The sequence below is a fragment of the Neoarius graeffei genome, chromosome 7, assembly GCF_027579695.1.
Source record: "Neoarius graeffei isolate fNeoGra1 chromosome 7, fNeoGra1.pri, whole genome shotgun sequence".
In the NCBI taxonomy this organism is placed as follows: domain Eukaryota; kingdom Metazoa; phylum Chordata; class Actinopteri; order Siluriformes; family Ariidae; genus Neoarius; species Neoarius graeffei.
In genome coordinates, this window is record NC_083575.1 from 47,237,052 (window position 1) to 47,260,118 (window position 23,067).

The 23,067-nt window shown below is 41.0% G+C and overlaps 1 protein-coding gene across 5 annotated transcripts in view; it reads right to left on the minus strand.

Moving 5' to 3' along the window:
- Positions 1-781: 781 nt before the first annotated feature.
- Positions 782-23,067, minus strand: part of kcnma1a (potassium large conductance calcium-activated channel, subfamily M, alpha member 1a) — a 372,710-nt gene continuing 350,424 nt past the window's right edge. For 3 of the 5 annotated variants that reach the window (XM_060925806.1, XM_060925802.1, XM_060925803.1), the window contains 7 exons: positions 19,813-19,926; positions 17,540-17,670; positions 8,875-9,069; positions 8,395-8,513; positions 7,239-7,463; positions 5,821-5,849; positions 782-4,575 (listed from right to left, as the gene is read on the minus strand). In XM_060925806.1, coding sequence (XP_060781789.1) covers positions 4,424-4,575; positions 5,821-5,849; positions 7,239-7,463; positions 8,395-8,513; positions 8,875-9,069; positions 17,540-17,670; positions 19,813-19,926 — 965 coding nt within the window. In that variant the 3' untranslated portion in view covers positions 782-4,423. The remainder of the gene's footprint in view (positions 4,576-5,820; positions 5,850-7,238; positions 7,464-8,394; positions 8,514-8,874; positions 9,070-17,539; positions 17,671-19,812; positions 19,927-23,067) is intronic. The other 2 variants (XM_060925801.1, XM_060925804.1) reach the window with 1 other exon arrangement.

Here is a 23,067-nt window from a genome sequence, read left to right on the forward strand (position 1 = left end):
AACCTTCTTGCTGTAAGGTGACAGTGTTCGCTACTGCACCATTGCCTAGAATGATTTCTAGCAACTTAATGTGTTATGAATAAAACACAACCAGCAGGCATGCTGTTATAGGTAAATAGTCCACAACAGGGTGGTGTGATATCACCCAAAAGTGGACTTGCTAACTATTACTTATTAAATTGTTTTAAAAATGGTAATGATGTCATGTTTTATTTAACCACTTATAGATGCATTCAGTGTTGTGGAACATGTCCAAGACAGGTTAGAGCCTGTTTTCACTTTTTATCACATTATAACAGCTACGTAGTCGTTCCCGGACATGCCTCTTTTTAAACTTCTTGTTTTCTTGAGTTTGTCATTTGTGTGGCTCATTCAATAAACATTAAATGTCTCCTTACAGAAAACTTCATATCAGTTTGTTAAATAACATTTTTATCTGTTGAGTCTTGTTGTGTTCCACTTAATCCAACATATTAGAATAAGTGCATTAATTACTATAAACCTGTGGTTTGGATTACAGCTGAATCTGCACCACAGCTGCTGTTATAGAATCAGCACTGAATCAACTGGTTTGAGTATTTACCCGCTGCGTGGGATCAGCATTAAACGATCAGTGCCAAGTTTACATTAAAACTGATACAAGATTATTTTTGTTGTTGTTTTTAGGATCTTCGTTTGCTCATTGTAAAGTTGCATAAAGCAGCTCAAAAGGAAAAATGACAGTCATTAGAACACAAATACATCCATTTTAATTTGAGAAAATACAAAAAGAAACATGTACAATTTATGTACAAACTTTTTGTACAAGACAGTATGTTTATCAGCAGGTTATATTTGACAGAGTCAGGTAGATCAACTCAGCACCATCAATTTCTCCATCAGCTAAAACAGTTCAAACTCCTTTTTCCTGTAATGAACAGCCAAATAGTTCAATAGAAATTGAATGTTCTGAATTTTTTTTTTTTGTTAAAATTAAAAGAGAAAAAAAAAAAAGCTTAGGTCTCACTTTCAGTTAAGACTTAATTCCCTTAAAGCACATTATTCAATACAGTTTGTAACGTTGTAGTGACAGCCGGTTTTTACAGTAGAATAATTGTCTGAAACAACACTCTTTAACAAGTAGAGAGATGACCAAACAGACACATTAAATCTCATTTAGTGCCCAGCATCTTTCAGTCAGTGTGTTCTGCTGCTTTCTATTTATCTGGTTATTTGTGTATCACTAGAGTCTGGCTTTATAACTGAAACGTTAAGCTCTCAGATGCCACTTTTCGCTTTAGTGGGTCTTCAGACGTTCCTCCTTCAGTCTGACTGGAGCACCGCCTGCACTGCCCTGGCATGGAGGCTTGTGTGGCTTGGATGTTCTCCATGCCAGGGCTGATGCCACAAAAATCCTCTTCATGATTTAAACAGCTGACTGAATGATGCTGGTTTAGAGACAACGTCATGGCACTTTAGACAGTCTGATATGTCGAGAACAGTGGTTTTACCTCACAGCAGGTACACACACACACACACACACACACACTGTATGGAACTGCTGTGGCTCTTGTTGCACACTGGAGAATAAAGTCAAGCTGAAGGACAAGCCTTGTTTATCACTTTGTGGACAGACTTTAGCTGTCTAAAGGAAAACGGAGAAAAAAAACCCATTCCTGATATATAATAATTATGTTTTATCTGTAAATAAATAAATAAATAAATGATAGTGAGCATTTTAAACAATGACTTTACTACTATAACATGTAATTGCTTACAAACTGGCAATATGGAATGTAAACGCTAAAATTAAAGAAATAAACTGAAATTACAGTATAACCAATGAACTTAGCTTCACTCAAAACATTCATCAAACCTGCTTTCTGTGTTGTATTTTAGCTCTTCTTTGCGATGCACTGCATGAGTTTCATTACAGGAAAAGAATCTTGGACAAATCCTCTATAAATATGACTCCAATATTTTGTGATTTATGATTCATCTGAATCGTAATGTCTGAATCCTTTTTTTTCTCCAGCTTAGCGAGTGTGTTATTTAACAATCCAATTTTACATACAGTTTACTCACATTTTTTTAAAAGAAGTCTACGTGCTACAAAGTGTAACGTCCATGTATTCACAATTCAAAATCACTTGAGGACAGAGCCTAGTGGGCTGCGTTAGGATCAAACTACATCCAGTGGACAAACATTAAAGCTGAGCTCCTTGTTCTTCAAAAAATAAAATGTGGCCTATAAATGGGCAGAATTTACACAACATACTTCAAACAATAAGCATTACTATATTTTTCCCCCTCAGTAAAATTGTTTTTTTTTTTTCTTCTACAGTATCTAGCATTAGAGGGTGATTAGCTCACTGACTGAGGCGATCTGTGCCTTTCAAAGACAGTTTTAAGGGTATTATAGTTTATGCACATGAAAATATTTCAGCATGTTACTCTGCTTCCTGAGACCTAATTTAGGTCAATATCAGTAATAACGATCAATTCTACCCTGAGAGAGAGAGAGAGAGAGAGAGACAGAGAAAGAGAGAGTAGATGCAAGTCACTGGCTTGCATTCTCATGCACATTTTCACCATCAATTTTCACTCTCAGCCTGGAATTATACTACAGTTTACATCTAATTACGGTATCAGTAGTGTATCTCAGCCAATAAAAATGAATAATAGAATATTGTAATTGATATAGCTAGGTCCTTCAAAGCAGCTCAAGTATTGAGTATTAAAGTCCTCTCCCAGAAAAGCAGACGGAGAGCTGAAGCTGGAACTTTGTGACAGTCTCCTGTAGCACGAGATGGATAGTACGCTTGTCCTTTTAAAAGCATGACGTGTTCTGTTGCCACGGGTAAAAACGTACAACAAACTTAACTGGTGTGTACTGAAGCCTTGTTAATATCTATTTAAGATACTTTTAGAAATAAAGTTCTTTGATATGTATAAAAATAAGTACAAAATGATTATGCTTATATGGATAAAAAATAACTATGTACGTACAGTATGTATAAATCTGACAGAACACTTCAAGCAAAGTTCTGCTAAACATATGTATTATTACACTTCCCACAGAAAGGCTCACTATACACCACCATGTTCCAGCGTGAAGCGGAGTGGAGTTCATTCTGTCCCGTCTAACAGTAGAACCACATACCACACTGTCCAACATTGTCTTTACATGATAATGACACACATGATTGAGTTTCGTTTGTGTGTATATCCGGCATCACGGTTGGGCACAGAGAACATCCAAGCACGTCTCCGCCTCTGTGCCAACGATGCGTCAGGCAGTGGTGCCAATCAGAAGGAGGAACCCTGGATGCCCACTTTTCGCAATATGTGGCATGTTACGTTACACAGTCCAAGTTTCTTCTTTAATTCAGAATCAGAGAGAACGTTAAATCTGCTTTGAAAACTCAATCACAGTGGCATTATCAGCGTGATTAATAAGTGCAGTGTGTAAACCAGTACATATACACACACACAAGTATTTGATTCCTGTGCCTCTTCCAAACAAACACATTATGAGCCTCGATCTTACACATCATTAACAACCACAGCAACACCAGCAGTCAAGCATGATGGAAAGACATCAACAAAAGTAGTGCATATCCTGATAATGTATTGCCAATTTAGTAGGGCTACGCTGGAGATGACGTCTTGCATTATTACACAAACATGATGAGTACATTCCCGTACACAATGACCTACACTGTTTATGTGGATGGAAATTAAATCAATTTCCTGCTCTGTATGTCCAGGTTGTGTGCAACATTCACTCAAATGAAAGCTTCTCCACGCAAAGCGGGACTGAGGACGCATCTCCTAACAGAGCCACTCCGTAGTCAGCCAGCAAGTTTACTCACTGTGCTGTGAATTCAGAAACGTTTACACTCCTTTCAGAACCCGGTCTCAAGTTCTTCCACGATTACATTTAGTGCAAAAAGAAGCAGATGAGGATGTACAGTATGTATGTATGTATGTATGTATGTGTAGTGGGGCTTAAGCAACACTTCAGATGAGGTTCTTTGGGTAATGTTAACAAACTGAAGGACTGTGACCCTCATCCTCCATAACACAAAGCCTTCAGCACAGAGTCAGGTCACTACAGACACGAGATATTGCAAGGAATTACAGGAAGTACTCCGTAAGTGCTAGAGGGCTGTACAATCCTTATTTGATTGTCATTATGTACATCACTATGTATACATTTATAAATTAAATGTTTCCAAAAGCATGGAAGTAACATTAAAGGTATACACACAGGAGGTCCCTTCTAGTTTCCATAATCACCGAAAATAAAAATAAATTAAAGAAACAAACAAAAAAAAACCTTGAGGTGTAAAATGATAGTGAGTCGCTATTATCATGACCACTTCTTCATCACCGCTCATCTTTTACATCAGGATGCGCCAACTCGTCAAAACCCTGGGATTCAGCATTCATCTTCAACTTCTCTGATTGGTGGGATCAGGCTGCTAGTGGATTTGTACTGATTGACTTGATTGGCCATGTGAGTGCTCATGGGCTTGATCTGAATGTTCCTCGGGTAGGCATTTTCTGGTTCATCTGTAAACCATTTCTTTTCTGTGAGACAACCAGGCAGAAGAGAGGCAGGGGGAAGATAGAAAAGGACAGTATTAATACATCAGAATAAAATATGCTGACAGCTGAATGCAGCTCTGTCTAAAACACAAACCTTCCCTCTCTCCTGAAAGGATAAATAGCATTCAACAACTAGACAGAGTGAAATACAGGCTTTAAGATGACTAACTCTATTTTCTCTCATGATAATACAGTATAATGTATGTAAAAGCTCTAAGCACACCGAGGAACATAGTGTAGACTAAAAGAATAAGGGACATCATGCTGTGTTCCTGTGTTCATTATCATGGTGGCATCAAGTCTGAACTCTGAACATTTTATACTCTAACTTGGTCAAATCTGGGAAATGAGACAGCATGCCAAATTACACAGGACTTAAGCCATGTGTGGGATGAATTTCTGTCTTCATCCCACAGGCACTGTCATTTCCTAGCACTCGAACATTTCTAACTTCGACTGTAACGTGAAACTCGCTGCAGGCTCAAGAGTGTCAGCCAGCGCAGGCCTGCAGGCTACAGTGTCACAGCACAGGCGTTTGATGTGAGTGGAGTTGTGCCTGCGGTGGTGCAACGAGTCAGCCACCTCGCTCTATTCCCCTGAGTTCACTACTGATATTGGCACTCATATTGCCCTGAGACATCCCCTGGCATGGCAAGAGTTAAGAGAGCCAATTTCTCAGGTGCTGGCTTCTCATCACGTTCTCCTTCCTTACATTTTCATGAGACTCCTGCCAAGAGGAAACGTTTAAGACTGAATTTCTTTGCTTTGGATGAGGACGTTATGATCGAACTAATCCAAATTTGTGTACTTGGCAATTTATTACATAATGTCGGGGAACTAACGAATAATCAGCCTGATTAAAACACGCGGACCTTGCACAGAATAGACCAGCAAAGGAAGCAAACCTAATAATACATACATGAAAAGGAACGCAATCAAATAGAAGGTCATATAGAGATCAGTTTTATCAGATGAACTCAGGTATAGAGGTAAAAAAGTAGAGGAGGACGATCAACCGCATGCAATGCTGGAGTGATCCTAAGCATGACAAGAGTTAAGCAGTAGCATTAGCCAATTGCTTTCTACCTGAAAGCAATGGTGAAATGTAGGCATGACGTCCTTTGAAAATAAAAATCAACAGCCCCTCTCATTACAGTGCTCCACAAGGACATGATTAAAATATCTCACAACAGGTGCTGTATCATGCAGAATCATTAACTTGCATACCTTGGCTCATTCTATTCATCCTTGTTGCACTTTAGAAAAAAAAGTGGTCTAAGTAAGTTTTACAGTTCTCAAGGTGAGAAACACGTCTAAAAACACCGTTACTGACATGACCATATCCTTTATGTTAGGCTAAACACCTTCAGTCAAACTTCAGGGGAGTTCAAAGCTTTAAAAACAATCCTCATCATTTGCACTTTCATTTAACTAACATGCATTTCATGTTTATGTGAACACATATGCTGATGCGTGCAAAGATTCTACATTTAATATCTACTGAAATGATAAACGTACACTAGAAATATCTTGCTAACGTATCCGTCTAAGTCCTAGCACACATCTGTCTCTTTAGGAGGGTCCAGAATTGCCAAATAAACTGTCTTGCTCCGAAACAGCCGTTAATACATGAGGAAATGCACTTAAACTTCATGGAATGCCTTGCAGTTGCAATATCTTGGGTTTTTTTTTTTTTTTTTAAAGCCCTGCTGAGTTATTTTTGAACAATCTGACAAAACTCTGTAGGACATTCACTTTGGAATACGTGTCCATTTCTGTATATCTATCTTTTTTTCTTTTTTTTTTTTTTTAACGACATCAGCAGAGCTCTTGCACCTGCAAGGATATGAGGACATTTTAGATCTCAGGACTGGATAAAATCCAAACAGACTCTCTTAGCAGCTCTCCATCCAAGCTAACAAATTCAAAACTACAGAAAAACACAGCTAACACACACTAAAACATGGACATGCAATTGCAGCCCTCACACGTACAGAGACGAATGAAAATGACACCAGGTAATGAACTTACTATTCCTGCTCTAATACAAACGGACATAAGGACTTAGGTCATGTCAGAAGATGGCATAGCCATACAAGACTACACCACTCAAACAAACAAACACACACACACACACGAGAAGTATTTGTATATACTTCATATACAAATATCTGTGCACAAACACAACCATATGACTATTCACTGACACATCATGTCACACAAAAACAGGTATTCATTACAGATATATTCTTTTTAACCAACTAACAATGCTGAAAATTGTAATTTGAATTAAACATGTGCTATAATTACACGAAACTTGTTACAGCAAAAGCTTTCACATTGCCCTGGCATTTTACTGTATCGTTAATAACGGAACAGCTCAACAAAGGCCAGTGCTGCTATGGTCCTAAGAAAAAGTGTGGCTGAAATGAAGCAATGAACTAATGGGTCCAGTGTGAGTTCAGAGCAAACATCACATGCACATCATCACAGAGCAAATGCACAAACAACACAGGCAAATTTCAGGAGAAAAACGCACAAACATTACGCTTTTTGTACGACAAGTGCTCACAACAGCAACCAACAAGCGCACACGTACACAGAGAGCACAGACGCACAGTATATAGAGAGGTACAGGCTCTTACTTGTGTTTGTCGCGGCTTTCGCGGGTCTTGCTGCTGCGGTTGGGCCGGTTGGTGGCTGGGATGGAGTGAACTGAAGAGCTCTTCTTGCTGGACGAGTGTGAGGAATGAGACGAGTGTGACAGGCTGGTTCGCGACTGACCTGCGTTGTGGTCAAACTGCATCAGGCAGAAAATCTGGTCTGTAGGGACGAGCTCGAACTCGTAGGGTGGGTTGGTGATGACATACCTGGAAACACATTTGAAACTCAATATGGATTTAATCAGATCATCGTTTAAATGATAACCTTTACTAATACGGCTGCTTAATGTTTTCACGCAAGAAATGAATAGATTCCATGCTGAGCGCTGTAGCAGCCATTATACTGAATACATGTAGTGACTAACACTACGTTCACACTGCAGGCTGAAGTGACTCAAATCCGATCTTTTCGCCCATATGTGACCTGTATCCGATCTTTTATTGACAATATGAACGACACAGATCCGATTTTTTCAAATCCGACCCAGGCCGTTTGGATGTGTGGTCCTAATTCCGATTCCTATCCGCTCTTTTCATATGCGACTTCAGTCTGAACCGCCAGGTCCCATTCATCCGACTTACACGTCATCAACAAGCCACAAACGTCACTATTCTGCGCTGAAGTAGGCGGCGGGTCTCTCAAAAAAAGTTACAACAACATGGCTTTGATGTTCCTTTGAACGGAGGTTGCAGTCACTACCCCGCAGAACGCCTGAGCCAAAACCCTTGCCCTCTTCCTTCTCAACCTCCTCCTTAACATCAGGCTATTGTGCATGTTCTGGCTCCGTCGCAACAACAACTGCATCATCGCCAGGTACTCCATGCTGGCTACTGTCATACACAGGAAACTTTAGGTTACTTCCGTAAACACTGACCATGCTCACTGCGTGTGACGTCGTCGTATCCTGCAATGCGCATGCGGAACACTTTTAGGTCGCTTTTCGTTCATACTAAGGATCACATACAAGTCGTATATATTTGTTAATGTGAACGACCTCACAAAAAAATCGGATTTCACAAAAAAATCGGAATTGAGCATTAAGCCTTGCAGTGTGAACGTAGTGTAAATCTCCCGCTGAACGCCTCTCAGAGGGTGATGCTTTGAGTGAAGTTCATGTGGAAGTTGACGACAGCTCACCTTTTTGTGCACTGGCTCAGCGTACTTAGATGCGCATCTCTTAATCTATATATTCCAAAGCACAGCATGTTGTAGGTTTTTAACGCTTTACAAAACAAGTCCCCATAACAACCACCATCCTAAAACAGAGAAAGCAAAAAATTAGAATGACTTATGATTTGGAGTAGATTGAAAATTTCAAATGTCAAATTTAGTAACTTGCTATAAATGTATCCCCCCCCCACCGCACACACTGCACAATAAAGATCAAATGTTACTAAGCTGATAATGAAGGAGCAGGAGACAGTTTGGCATAACTTTATTTTTCCACCTTCACTCACTACCTCTGCACATTACACATGATCTCCGTCTCTCTGCGCCTGCTCTGCATGTGCAGCATGTTTGGTTTGCATTAGCGGGCAGCAAAGGTATCGGACAGGAGAGCATGTGCTGTTGGGGAAAGTGACAAAAGCTGTCAGCTCTTCTTAAGCATCCACTTACCCCCAAGTCTGCAAAAGGGCCATCATAGAGGGCAAGCTGTGCCACGCGACACCTGTCCCTGTTAGCTAGCGTCTGCGGCGTGCTATACCCCCCACGTAGTGCATTCTCCTCGGCCAACAGTGCCTCGAGCTCCGGTGTGGCCCCTCCTGTCACCAGTGTCCGGATCAGCGTCAGGATATTATCGTTGAAGTACGTCTGCAGAGATGAGGTAAAGGATATGGACAGCAGCACCATTAGAATCACCATGGAAGACAGCAGAGACTTTTGAGCCATTCTGGGCCTTGTTATCTAGACCCTGAGCTGTCTCTTCACATTGCCCTCCCCACAACAGGAAGAGACACAGCAATGCAATTAAGCCAGCTGTTGTTGTTTTCCCTCCTCTTCAACATTCATTTGATAACACCAGCCATGCTTAACAGGAGAGCGTTTCATACACAGTATCAGTGGAAAATTGCTACAGTTATCAATTATCGCTACTGGAAATAATTATCTTTCTTGATCGCACAATGAGGTCAGTGGATAAGATCATACATCCAGATGTACAGTATTCAGGAATCACACTTCTCACGTTCTTGTAAACACACCGTGGATCACATTGTCATCCCCATCATCAAAATAAATATTCTAATAATACATTTAGATAGGGGCGGCACGGTGGTGTAGTGGTTAGCGCTGTCGCCTCAGAGCAAGAAGGTCCGGGTTCGAGCCCCGTGGCCGGCGAGGGCCTTTCTGTGTGGAGTTTGCATGTTCTCCCCGTGTCCGCGTGGGTTTCCTCCAGGTGCTCCGGTTTCCCCCACAGTCCAAAGACATGCAGGTTAGGTTAACTGGTGGCTCTAAATTGACCGTAGGTGTGAATGTGAGTGTGAATGGGTGTCTGTGTCTATCAGTGCGTTTACATGCACATCCAAATCGAGCTGCTGTCGGTAATCGAGCAAAGGGTCCCAGCAGGGGTGCCAGAGAAATCCAATCCTACATGCACACAAGGAAATCGAGCTATTGTGTGAGGTACATTGTGCACCCGAGCTACAGGTGGCGCTACACGCCCCATCGTGTTGGTACACTTCCGGTTGTCATCATGAAGAGCTATTCAAGAGTATAAACAAAGTTATCAGTTCCGTGTTCACAAGAAGAACGACGACGAGGACAGCAACATCGAGAGATGTTGTTCCTCCTGACCTCTTCTGCTGCTCGCTACTACTACTGTTGTCATGCCGACCGAGGCTGTTGTGTTTCCCGCTTGTGGTCTCGTCACTCGTCACTTCCGGAAGGGGCAGTGCTGAAGTAAGTAGCTCGACTCTGTAGCTCGATAGGGTTTACATGCACTAAGTAGCTCGGCTACAATCGCATAATCTAGGTCGCGTAGCTCAATTACGAGAAATCCAGTTTGGTTCGATTTCAGCCGAGCTAAGGTGTTTCCATGGCATTTAGAACTTCGATTTCAGTCGAGCAACGGCAGAAATTCGATTTTCTCTATGTGCATGTAAACGCAGTGTGTGTGTCAGCCCTGTGATGACCTGGCGACTTGTCCAGGGTGTACCCCGCCTTTCGCCCGTAGTCAGCTGGGATAGGCTCCAGCTTGCCTGCGACCCTGTAGAAGGATAAAGCGGGTACAGATAATGAGATGAGAGATGAGACATTTAGATACAGTTTTGAAATCCAAATCAATTCTCATGTCAATCTGTGGCTTGATGATATTTCTGCATCTTTCTTTTTTCACACACCGCAACATTAAGGCACGGTGCTGACAACACACTGTGGTGAAAGGCAGGTCTCTTTACCCTGTGTATCTGTGTGCGCATGTGTGAGAGAGAGTGAGAGAGAAAAAGACAGTGTGTGTGTGAGTGAGTGAGAAAGAGAGAGAACGCTGGCCTGAGCGGCAGCAGGAGGTGGGACTCAGACGGTGTATGGAGTGACACCTTTCCAGGCCCCTGACAGCACCATTCAGCTGAATGATAGATGAGAGCTGTCTATTAGCCAGCTTCACCTTTGTCCAGAGTAGAACACACTTGAAGGCTGCTTTGTTCTAACTTCACTCAAAGTGAAAGGCACTAGAATTAAGTCATCATGTGGAGAGTTTGGGGGGGGGGCATGGTCGTAGCGATGGTTGTAACTAAAAGAAAAAATGGAGTGAAATAAAGATGGAGAAAGGGAGTGAGAGAAAACGAGAAAGAAGTCTCCTCTCTCCCTCTCTAACCAAGATGACATTGTTTGGAGATTAAAGCTTTTGGGCCGCATAGGAGCCCACCTGTGTGTCAAGGAGTGCCATTAAAGAGAACTCGAGCACTTAGCTTATTTTTTTTTTTTAAATCTAATAAGCCTCTTGCAAGTTCATTTCATGACATATGAGGAGTCTTGGTAACAATTTTCCTTTTGATGTCACTACAGCTGACAATCCGATCTATGTGGCATTTTATTTACAAACCTGTGCCTACCGGTAATGCTCAAGCACTACATCTGAGCACAGCCCAGCCTGAGGGTTTCTGTTTGCTATACAATTTTTCAGAGGATTAGCTACAGAAGCTCAGTAAACACCCTCATGTAATTCCATACAACACCTCATAAGGGGAGAAAAAATGGGAGTTTTTGAGAGGGAACCATGTTCAATCCATCATGATGTTATTTAAGTGTGTACACAAAGAAAACTCACTGAAAGTACTAAAACACAGTTCAATATTAGTAAAAGTGAAAAACACCATTTCCCTTATTACCGCGGCACGGTGGTGTAGTGGTTAGCGCTGTCGCCTCACAGCAAGAAGGTCCGGGTTCGAGCCCCGGGGCCGGCGAGGGCCTTTCTGTGCGGAGTTTGCATGTTCTCCCCGTGTCCGCGTGGGTTTCCTCCGGGTGCTCCGGTTTCCCCCACAGTCCAAAGACATGCAGGTTAGGTTAACTGGTGACTCTAAATTGAGCGTAGGTGTGAATGTGAGTGTGAATGGTTGTCTGTGTCTATGTGTCAGCCCTGTGATGACCTGGCGACTTGTCCAGGGTGTACCCCGCCTTTCGCCCGTAGTCAGCTGGGATAGGCTCCAGCTTGCCTGCGACCCTGTAGAACAGGATAAAGCGGCTAGAGATAATGAGATGAGATGAGATGCTAAAGCAGTCATTCACTCATGGTGGTGCAGTGCAGGGGCGATTCTAGCATCTGATCTTTGGGGGTGCTTAGCCCCCAGAGCTGACAGAGGCACCTGGCTTGAACGACAGTGTTTCCATGTTTATTCCGCATTTAGACTAGACTTAACTAGACAAGAAGACCAGACTAGACAAGACTAGACTTATGCAATGTTTTAACAGAAGCTGACCCAATAAACTATGATATCTACACATTTACAACCACTGACACAAATATTTACGTTATATTTTTAACTAAACAAGACCTACTGCATTTGTAATGTTGAAGCTATTCATTTTGAACAGCGGTAATTGTTAATTAATGTGTTATTGTGTATTGTGTAATAATAGTGTGTATTATTATAATTTTACATTAGTTTACATTAGTAAATGCTATGTTACATTAAATAAAACTGACTAACACACGGTGGTCTAGCGCCATAGCACTTGTACAGCTCTGCACAAAAGTATCTCGATATGGATGATAAATGTCGTTTTTATCATTCTGTTCATAGACCAGGGAACATCAATATTGCATTATGCATATTATTGTGTTGTGTTTAACAACTGTAACTCCAGTCCGTACCTTCACATCTCGCTATGCCAGTAATACTCAGGTGCTACTTCGAGTTCCTCATCGGCGTGGAATCCAGTTAAAAAAAACACCATGTCGTAGCAAGCACTCGCGTGGACAGGCAACCCAATCAGAGGGGACGCAAGGAGGAGAGGGATTTTACTGCTCATAGAACTATCACGTAACAGGTGAATTCAAGAACACACACATGCCCGCGCACACATTCATTGCGCAATGCGCAAGGGCACTTATTTCTGAAAATTATGTCCAAAAGCAGTGTTTCTGAGGGTGCTGAGCTAGGGGGTGCTGAGCTCGTTTTTGGGGGTGCTTGAGCAGCCCCAAAAATAGGCTAAACACACCCCTGGTGCAGTGGTTAGTTAGCACTGTTGCCTCATAGCAAGAAGTTTCTGGGTTCGAACTTCGCGGCCAACTGGGGCCTACCTGTTTATTAGGGTTGGGTTTGCAATGGTATTTGGCATGGTAGAACAGTACTTGTTTGGTACCAATGCATCAATAAATATTCATACAAACTGATGAAATTAATAAACATCAAAAGTAGGGGTCGACCGATAATCGGCCTGGCCGATATATCGTGCCGATATTCTGCATTTTTAGGGTTATCGGTATCGGCCATAATTTCCACCGATATGCCGATAACATGCCTTTTTGCAGCCATTTCGTTCCTAACGCGCCCGTCACTGCACGTCCTTTCCTGCACTCGCCTCTCTGAGTTCAAGAACATGGTCCCACCCACCACAACATCTGATTTGTTTGGCACAAGAGATACAGCCAATCAACACGTGTAGCTAAATGCTGTGAACCGTTTCAAGGCGGCCGTACGGGCACTCGGGCAGAAGCAGATCCCACTTCAACGTAAGGACACGCTGCTTTTGCCGCAATAAGTCACAAACACACAAGTTGCAAAAGCACATCATTATTATATGTTTACATTCTTCATCTACTACTCGTTAAAATTGTCCATTTGCATCTGTGTAGCCAGGCAAACTTAGCTTACGGAAGGAAGCACTTGAATTAGCCTACAACCAACTAGTCTCGCTGAAACTACATGTAATGTTGTCCATAGTAAGCAGTCCCCAGCATAACGCAGGCTGCAGTCATTTTTAAATCCCCGTCTGGAAATGTTGTGAATGTGTCAGTAGTTCTACTCGAACAGTAGAATGGCACAGCCATACAGAGAGGTGGTCAAGGGAAGACGAACTAAAACGTAGTGTTTGTGTTGTGTAGGCTAGCGCAAGCCTACTGGCTATTTGTTATGGTGATGAGTAAACTTCATGATGTGACTCGTGCTCAAAAAGCGCATTGCACTTGTATATGTTAGGTAACTTTATAAAGCGCGATTTGAACATTTAAACACGCCAGGTGTGATATGGTGCTAGTAGGCTGTGTAATACTGTAGGGAGTTTGTCAGGACGCTTGTTGTGGGCTCAGTAATTAATTGTGTCGTGGATGCACACTTGCTTGGATAAACGCTAATGAACGAAATACATCAATTAAACTCTTGACTTAAATGTTCTTATGCTACTTCACATTGTGCTGTAATGTACTCCACTAGTATTTATAATTCTTGTGCAAGTGATTCTCCTCGCTAGCGCTTCTGATTCAGAAAGCGATATACTCTTAAAGGAGCAGCCGCTCCTTTTAACCAGAGCTTTTAACATGCAGAGCAACTGTGCTTCCTTCACTACAATATAATCCTCCTAAATTGGGAATATTAGGCTTGGGCATTAAAAGCATTAGAATGTAGATGGTTACTTGTTAAGTTGTTACATAATAGGGAGTGATAGCCTACTTTATGTTTGATTTTACTTTTTAAAAAATGCTGCAGGCAGCTCCCTACACTTGATTTGTTATTTAAAAACTACTTGAAGTTGGTAAGTCTTACTTAGTTCTTAGTGTAAAAGAATCCAGAGTGTATTTTCATTTATTTTCCACTGAAAATGGTGAGCTGTAATATAGTAGGGAGTGATTTATTTTTTTATTGGTGAATATTTATTTTATTATTATTTTATTTCTCATTTTATTCTAACTAATGTTTGACTTTATTGTACAAATGCTGCTGGCATCTCCCTGCACAAAATTTCATGTTCATTTTTACAATTAAACATACATTTCATGGATATGAAGGTCTGTGTCAGTGTGTGCTATGTTTAATTTCATGTGAATTATAATGTTTACATTTATCGGTTGCACATATCGGTTATCGGCATCCCAATTCCATAATAATCGGTATCGGCCCTGAAAAAAACATATCGGTCGATCCCTACGATTTGTATTGCTGAAACACTGCATTAAATGAGTGAAAGCAATAATGTTGTGCTTTTGTCGGTCTGTGGGTGACGAAAGAAGGATTTATAAGTAGGCTAACTTTACAAACATCTGAGTAGGGTTATTTCTATAGCCTCGTTATTCTTTCATTCATGAATTCATTAAGAGGAGATTGCTGAGTAGGCTAAGGCTACATCCACACTAATTTGTTTTAGTTCTAAAACAGCGTTTTAAAATGAAAATGATCTCCGTCTCGAGCCTTTTCGCTCTGTATCAGCAATGATCTCAGTCCATACTAATATGCCTGAAAATGTACGTATATCACATGAGCATTCACATTTTCTGGGCATGCGCATGCCGGTATAAACAGATGCCATTTGTTTTCTTTCAGGAATGGGTCATGTGATAGGAGCATGATGAATCAGGCGACACAAATGTGGGTGTCTGCATCATCGTATCTAAATGTCTCCGTTTTCGCCCATTTACACTAAAACACTACCCTGAAGTTTTCAAAATAAAACGGGGCCAGGAGTGTTTCCAAAAGTCTGTTTTTGGGGCTTGAAAACTCTGGAGCAATGTGGACACTAGACATAAATGTAGCAAAAGTGATGGGTTTTAAAACTAAAACATATTCTTCATTTGCACGTGACATCATAGCTAATTATGCATGAAGCTTTGAACTGGAAGTCGGCCATGTTGGAGGATATACACAAACTCACGCGGTGTACATTTACTATAGAAGATATGCTCAAGAGGTTGTTGCGCTCAATAATTCCTTTTGTTTCTTTGCTATGCCGACTCTTTGTGCTGTGATTGGATGCGGGCACAACTCTATTCAAGACAAGGGGACGTGTATGTTCTTTAGAATTCCAGAAATTATAAATAATCAAGGAGAAAAAAACCAAAACAAAACAAGAGAGTTGTCCACGGAGCGTAGACGTCAATGGCTGTCCAAAATAAACCAGGCTGATCCAAGTGATGAGGAAGCAAAAACCACACGATTCTGCAGTGAACATTTTATCAATGGTAAGTGATACGAACTAGTTATTAATGAAATATCGAAATATATAAGAAATACTGGATCGTTTAATAGCCTGGTCGTGCAGAAACTCGCCGCTGTCAAACGTGACAAAGCTGTGATCATTGAGTGTGTGATCCAACAATCAAAGGCTTCTATGATTATTTAATTTTAAAAAGAGCTGTATATAATTTTTGATGACTCTGCTTTTATTTTGCTTTTTTTCCATTAAGGAAACCAGCTGATCTCTACAAATTTACGGATCCAGACTGGGCTCCAACACAAAATATGAGCCACAACAAAATCAAAGATGGTACTAAAGTGGTAGCTCGAAGTGCTAAGCTTACAGAGCACGGAAAGAAATGCAAACTTATTGAAGAATCTTCCCAAACAATCACCAAGTCAATTGAACAAGATTCATGTCAATCCACTACCTCAAACACTGCAGCCTCCTCGCCTGGCGAGTGCTCTTTTATAACTAAATGTGTTATATAGTGTGTTAGATACCCATCTTTTGAAGCAGTCAAAATGATTGTTTTTTTTAAACAGATTTGAGAAATAACAACATGCTTCTAAATATAACTCCTTTTATTTCCAGTCTGTACTCTTACCACTGTGTGTATTGTATATCCTCCAATATGGAGACGGTCAGCAGTTTTGGTCACGTGGTTGCAAATGAAGAATTAATATGGACGTTTCCTCAGAAGACAAATGGCAGACTTGGTGCCATCATCACAGTGGCTGGCTGCCAGTTAGCCCAGTGTAATGTTAGGTCAGCTAAGCCTACGTTACACGTCAGTCCAAAGACATGAGGATTTGGTCGACTGGCTACTCTAAATTGTGCATAAGTGTGAATATGAGTGTGATGGTCATTCGCCTCTGTATCAGCCCTGCTATATTTTGGCGACCTGTCCAGGGTGAACCCCACCTCTCACCCGAAGTCAGCTTGGATTGGTTCCAGCTTCCCCTACTACCCTGACAGACAAGCAATATAGATAATGGATGGATGGATGGATGGATGGATGATCATTCAATCTTCAGTAACTGCTCATATCTTCACTAACTGCTTTATCCTGATCAGGGCCATGGTGGAAAGTATGATAAATACTGTAAATAACTGTTCCTTATTCAACATAAAATAAAAGTTCACCTAAAAAATTGAGTAAAGTTTAAAGCTGAATGTATTGGCGGCACGGTGATGTAAGTGGTTAGCACAGTCGCCTCACAGCAAGAAGGTCCGGGTTCGAGCCCAGCAGCTGGCGGGGGCCTTTCTGTGTGGAGTTTGCATGTTCTCCCCGTGTCTGCGTGGGTTTCCACCGGGTGCTCCGGTTTCCCCCACATTTCAAAGACATGCGGTTAGGTTAACATGAGGTGCCCTTGAGCGAGGCCCCTAACTCCCAACTGCTCCCCAGGTGCTGTTAGCATGGCTGCCCACTGCTCTGGGTACGTGTGTGTGCTCATTGCTCACATGTATGTTCACTGCTTCAGATGGGTTAAATGCAGAGAGGAATTTCACAAGTGTGTGATGAATAAAGTTGTGCTTTCTTTCTTTCTTTCTTTCTTTCTTTCTTTCTTTCTTTCTTTCTTTCTTTCTTTCTTTCTATGCTCCTCAGATACAATTAATTTAAAAAATGTAAATCCCAGAGAGAGTAATATGTTTGAGTGATCAACATTAAACTCACAGCGCTCATCAGGGAGTCGAGCACACTGACAGCAAAAGCTGTCCCACAGGCAAAGGGCTGGGTCAGATACAGCTCTGTATCCGGGTCATCATCGTCATCTTGGTCCAGGAACTGAACGTTTGAATCATTCACTGTGGCACAAGAACACGCATTATAGATCAGACAGAAAGCAAAGAAGTGATCAAGCGTCATAAACACCTGAGGGTCTAATGTACATTTATAAAGAAAACATGGTTTAATAGAAAATTAGGGGCATTAAACCTGCTCTAAAAGTGGCATTAAGAAGCAGTACATCTTAAAATGTTAATTATTACATATTCTGTATAAATAAAATAAATAAAGACAAACCATGCACATCAAGTATCATGCAGTCTAAAAACATACAACTGAAAGAAAACACAACAGATAACTGTGGAACACCACATTACTGTCATGTACTGTACTAAAAAGGATATAACCTAAAAAGCTTTTTTTTTTTCTTTTTTCAAAAGCATTTTGATCAGGTAAAACTGTGTGCATATGCTCTATATAAAATATTACATGCAAGAATACAGATGAATGGCATAAAAAGTGGGGAAAATGCTACTCTAGAAATTCTCTTAATTCTCTCTCAATTCTCTTCATGAATTATTAGCCACACTTAGCTAATAATGATGAAAAAATTAAGGGGAGCTTGTTACTGAAAGTGTAGAGGTTAAAAAAAGGAGAGAGTATTATTCACAAATACATTTCTGTTCATGTATGGCTGGATTTATTTTCAGCTTGAACTTTAATTCGCATGTTCAGATCAGCTGTGATTTTTTTGAGGATATTTTCTAGAGTAGCCAGCGTTCGGAGAAAATGCCCTGAAACCCAGTTCGATTTGAGCGCAGCTTCATACAAATCTTTGTTTCAGCCTTCTTCAAAATGTATGCTTTAGAGATTAAGACCAGCTCCAAAATAAATAAATAAATAAATAAAAATAAACGGCTTAAAGGAAAGTTTTTTTCTAAAGGGTGTGTGTTTTTTTTTGTTTTTTTTTTAAAAATTTGATTTCTTCCCAGACTTCCTGTGAGCTGTGGAAGAGAAAAGTCAGTCTTTCAGACCAACTGCTGATGAAAAAGAGCCTGGGCTACAGAAATGAACTGCAGGGAGATGCTATGGAAACAGCCACAAGGACAGACTAGTGTGATCAAAGGCCTAGTGATGCTCAAAGAGAGGGGGGAAAAAGTCCAAAACAAGAGACTCAATTTCAACCAGAACCAAGAATAAAAATGCGTTCAAAGTGATGCCATGGGAGCAGGCCTTGTCTGCAGCCAGAGAAATCAAGACAAGCCGATGACGGAGGCTGAGCATCAGTGCGGTGGAGGACAAAGGCACAGCTTACCCAGTTCTGTTATCATTTGTATGGTGGTTCCACTGTTTTTTTCCTGACTGAATGGAACCAAAGGCAGTAGTTTGCCAGGCTTAGCTAATGACGATAAAACAATGTTGAGGGGAGATCATTATTGAAACAAGTTCAAAGGCAAGCAAAAATGCAAAGCATAATGAGAGCATCATATCAAAATGGGATTAGAAATATAAACGTACAGTATCTGCTTTCAGAAGGGCACAGTGTCTGTAAGTGCAGCGTGAGATACCAGACATCTGTGCCTAACTGGTAAACAGAGCCTGCCTCCGTGATGTGTGGGTTTTAGCCTTTTAGTGTTCGAGTGGAAAAGTATTTGGAAAATGGAGGGGAAACAGTTGATGGTATAAAGGCGAGCATAGGCAAGTGCTTAAAACAGCTACATTTTTTTTTTTTTCAGTTCATGAGGCTTCTTGCCATGTTGACTCCTCTAACAGCACTGAGATTATGTATCTCCGATATGGGCCTCTGGAACCCCTCATGGGCGATATCCGATTCCTCTGGTCTTGAGGGGCCACTGGAATTTAAGTGTGTGTGGTGCAATGCTTACAGGCCCTTGTATTGAAGTGCATGATAATTGGGTCAGTAGAGAGTTGGAGTGGCCAATCCCATGTGCTTTAGTGCCCTCTGAGATCTGAAACTTTCATGAGTCCCTCTGTCCTGGGAATACTACCAGCGTCATTGTTATTAATAAATGGACCCATTTTACTATATGCCTTTTGCTTCTATGCGAGTCCAGCTCTTCATATGCATTAAAGGAAATATTGTTACGCACCTGACTTTGACCTATTTAGCTCAACAATCCCGAAAACCAACAGACACCCATCTCATCAGGCACAACAGCACTGAGACAATCATGTCATAGCTGTTAGACTTATAGATTCACCTAGTTCAGTTATGATTGGGATGTTGGAGCCAGTGGTGACGGACACTTGGCGAACCAACCCATGCACTGGACTGTTGTCTGGAGATGATCTGTCCATTCCTGGAGGCGTAAAACCTGAAGGAGTGAGAGAGGGATAATAAATCAGATGTAATACCTATATTGGTTACATACTAAAAGATCCAATCGACCAGTTGCCGGGATTGTTATTACTACTGATAATATTGTAAGCAGGAAGATTAATTTCCATGGTAAAGAAAAAACACTGCACCGAGGTTGCTGTGGTATAAATGCCTTTGTATTGCTCTAAACAGAGACCATGTCACAGATGATATAGAATGAAAGGACCACAGTACCTGCCTAAAACACTGCATTGTGGATATTCAGCTTTTAGAGGTCAGCAGAGACATATTTAACATTTGCCACTTTCCATCAGCTGGTAGATATAAATTTTATATGTTGTTCATTTTGTTACCATAAAATTGGTGAAGTAGATCCTGAAAACCTTTTATGTGAAAACGCGAATCTGAGCCATGAAATACAAGCGCCAGTGACGGGACTATGAATTCACATGACTTGACACTTTTGCATTTCCTCAAGCTGACAAGTAAACAACTTAAATCAGTAATGCCATATGCATAATGCATCAGGCCTGTTTTGACATCCATCATTTAGTGCTGACTTGAGAAAAAATGCAAGCATATAGTTTCCTTTTTTTGTACAATGGAAAACATAATGTAGGAATAGATTCAGGTCAAAAAGTTTTAAAAGTATACAGCAGAATTCTGTGTGCTCAGAGAGCCTCTATTCAGCCAAAAGATGCAAGAGCAGTGGGAAGACACGAACATTTTCCCACTTTCCCCAAATTTCAAACTGCAAACAAAACAATTCCTGCTTACACATTTGACACATCAAATAAACAAATGACAGTGTGAGTAAAGTCTCCCTGCTGAAAAAAAACCCTATGAAATTCACATTCCTTAACAAAGACAGGTAGGTACTACCATGGTTAATGTTTTCACTTCTCAGCTTGCACCAGCACTGCAGTAGAGTGCATCTTCTGGTGGAAGTTTATACCACAAGAGCTGTATTACAGAAACAACCTAACTGTAAAATCTTGTTCTGTTCAGAAACAATGACAACTGAAGCTAGGATCTCATTTAGGACAACAGCTATTCCAAGTTTTGTCTTATAGTAATGTCCAGGGCTTTGAACCAGAATTTTTTTCCTATTGGTTCGTTCCGAACAGAAACGGAATTTTAACGTTTCCGGTTTTGGGTTCCACCATTAAATAGACGTTCCCGAACCGGTTCGAACAAAAAAATTTCGTTCCCGGAATGGTTAATTACGTTCCCTCTCAGCTGTTTAACAAATGGCTATAAAATTATGTCTCTGTCTCATCCAGCTTAAGCCAAATGTAGGCTAATTCTATTACAACCTTCATTAAATAAGACAAGAAATAATTCAAAACAATTATTATTTCAAATGTTGGCGATTTGGATTCTCAGTATGTCTTCCCATCTACACAAACAGAAAAAGTGCCAAAAATGAAAGATAATTCGTTTAGTGTGTTACCAAAGGCTAGTCAGGCCCTATACAGGGCTTTCCACAAGCGCCGGCTGCCGGCCATACAGCCGGCACACAATTAAGTCCAGCCGGCTACTTTAATAACTATTATTTTTGTAGCCCACAGGCTCTAAATATTCATTTTCGATTTTAATAAAATTAAATGTTTATCTAACGGACTGACAATGTCAAACTGAACCGCACTCATTTAAGTTGTGATTCGCGCTGTTTGTACCGATAATAACCACAAATTCCCCGCCGACTTCGCTGATCCGCGGCCCCGACATGCGGTGTGCGCGCACTCGGCGGAGGCAGTAGTGTGCGCGCGCGCGCACTCGGCGGAGTTTATTTTGTGTTTAACACCCCACCCCCCCGGCTGGCTACTTATTTGTCATGGCTGGCTAGTATGAGCCTTAGTGGAAAGCCCTGTATGCATTGATAGGCTAACAGAGGTTAACGTCATTTAATGTTTGCGAGCCTCTCATTAACGTGGACAAATATATTGATATCGTGTTTGAAATTGACGTTTTTGAATAACGATAGACTGCAATATTTACCTCTTATTTAAGATGTGGAGACGTGATAGTAGTCCACCCTCCCGCTCTCTCCATTCAGTCAGCGAATGTCACACAGGAAGTGAACCCCAGCGGGTCATAGAAACTTGCGCAGGAGAAGAATGACTTTTTTATTTGTAGGCTACGGAAACTTTGAGGAACGAAATAAAAACCGGTATTAACCGGTTACCATTATTTTTAATAAGCGTTTCTGTTCTGGAACATAAAAAATAATAAAGTTTCTGGTTTCATTTCTGTTCCATTTGAAATAGAAAAAGTTCCCGGTTTTCGTTTTCGTTCCTTGAACCGGTTCAAAGCCCTGGTAATGTCACATAGGAAAAGAGACTTGGAGAGGCATCTTTTACGCTTTTATGTTCAGTTTACTTGTAACTGTGCAGCACATTATCTTGCTTACTAATATTAACTACCATGACATTATATTTCATTTAATTTTCCATACTGCTTATCTATTGTGGGTCGCGGGGAAGCTGGAGCCAATCCTAGCAGACATTGGGCGAGAGGAGGGGCACATCCTGAACGGGTCCGTCACAGAGCCAACGCAGAGAGACGGACAGCCATTCACACTCACATTCACACCTATGGGCAATTTAAAGTAGCCACTCGACCTAATCCACATGTCTTTGGACTCTGGGAGGAAACCCACGCAGGCATAAGGAGAACCATGCAAACTTCACACAGAAAGGTCCCAGTCGGTTACAAGGTTTGAACCAAGAAACTTCTTGCTGTGAGGTGACAGTACCACTGCACCACCACTGCCGCCCTTCATTATATTTCAAACTGTGAAAAACAGACACTTAATGATGGATGTAATCATATATTGTGCACTGAGATTTGTAAGCATGTAAATATAAAAGATTTTGACCATAACTTGCTATGTGTTGCTATTTATGCTACGTGTTGCCCTTCCTAAATCTTGCTTTTGATTGGGTCAACCTCACTGCATAAATCATCAGATAAATAATATAGCTGTATACAATTATAAATATTTTATTAATATGACTTAAATACTCCTGCGACCCTGCAGGACAGGATAAGCGGCTACAGATAATTAATGGATGGATGGATGGATGGATGGACTTAAATACTTTTTATATAATTACATTACAATATACAGTGG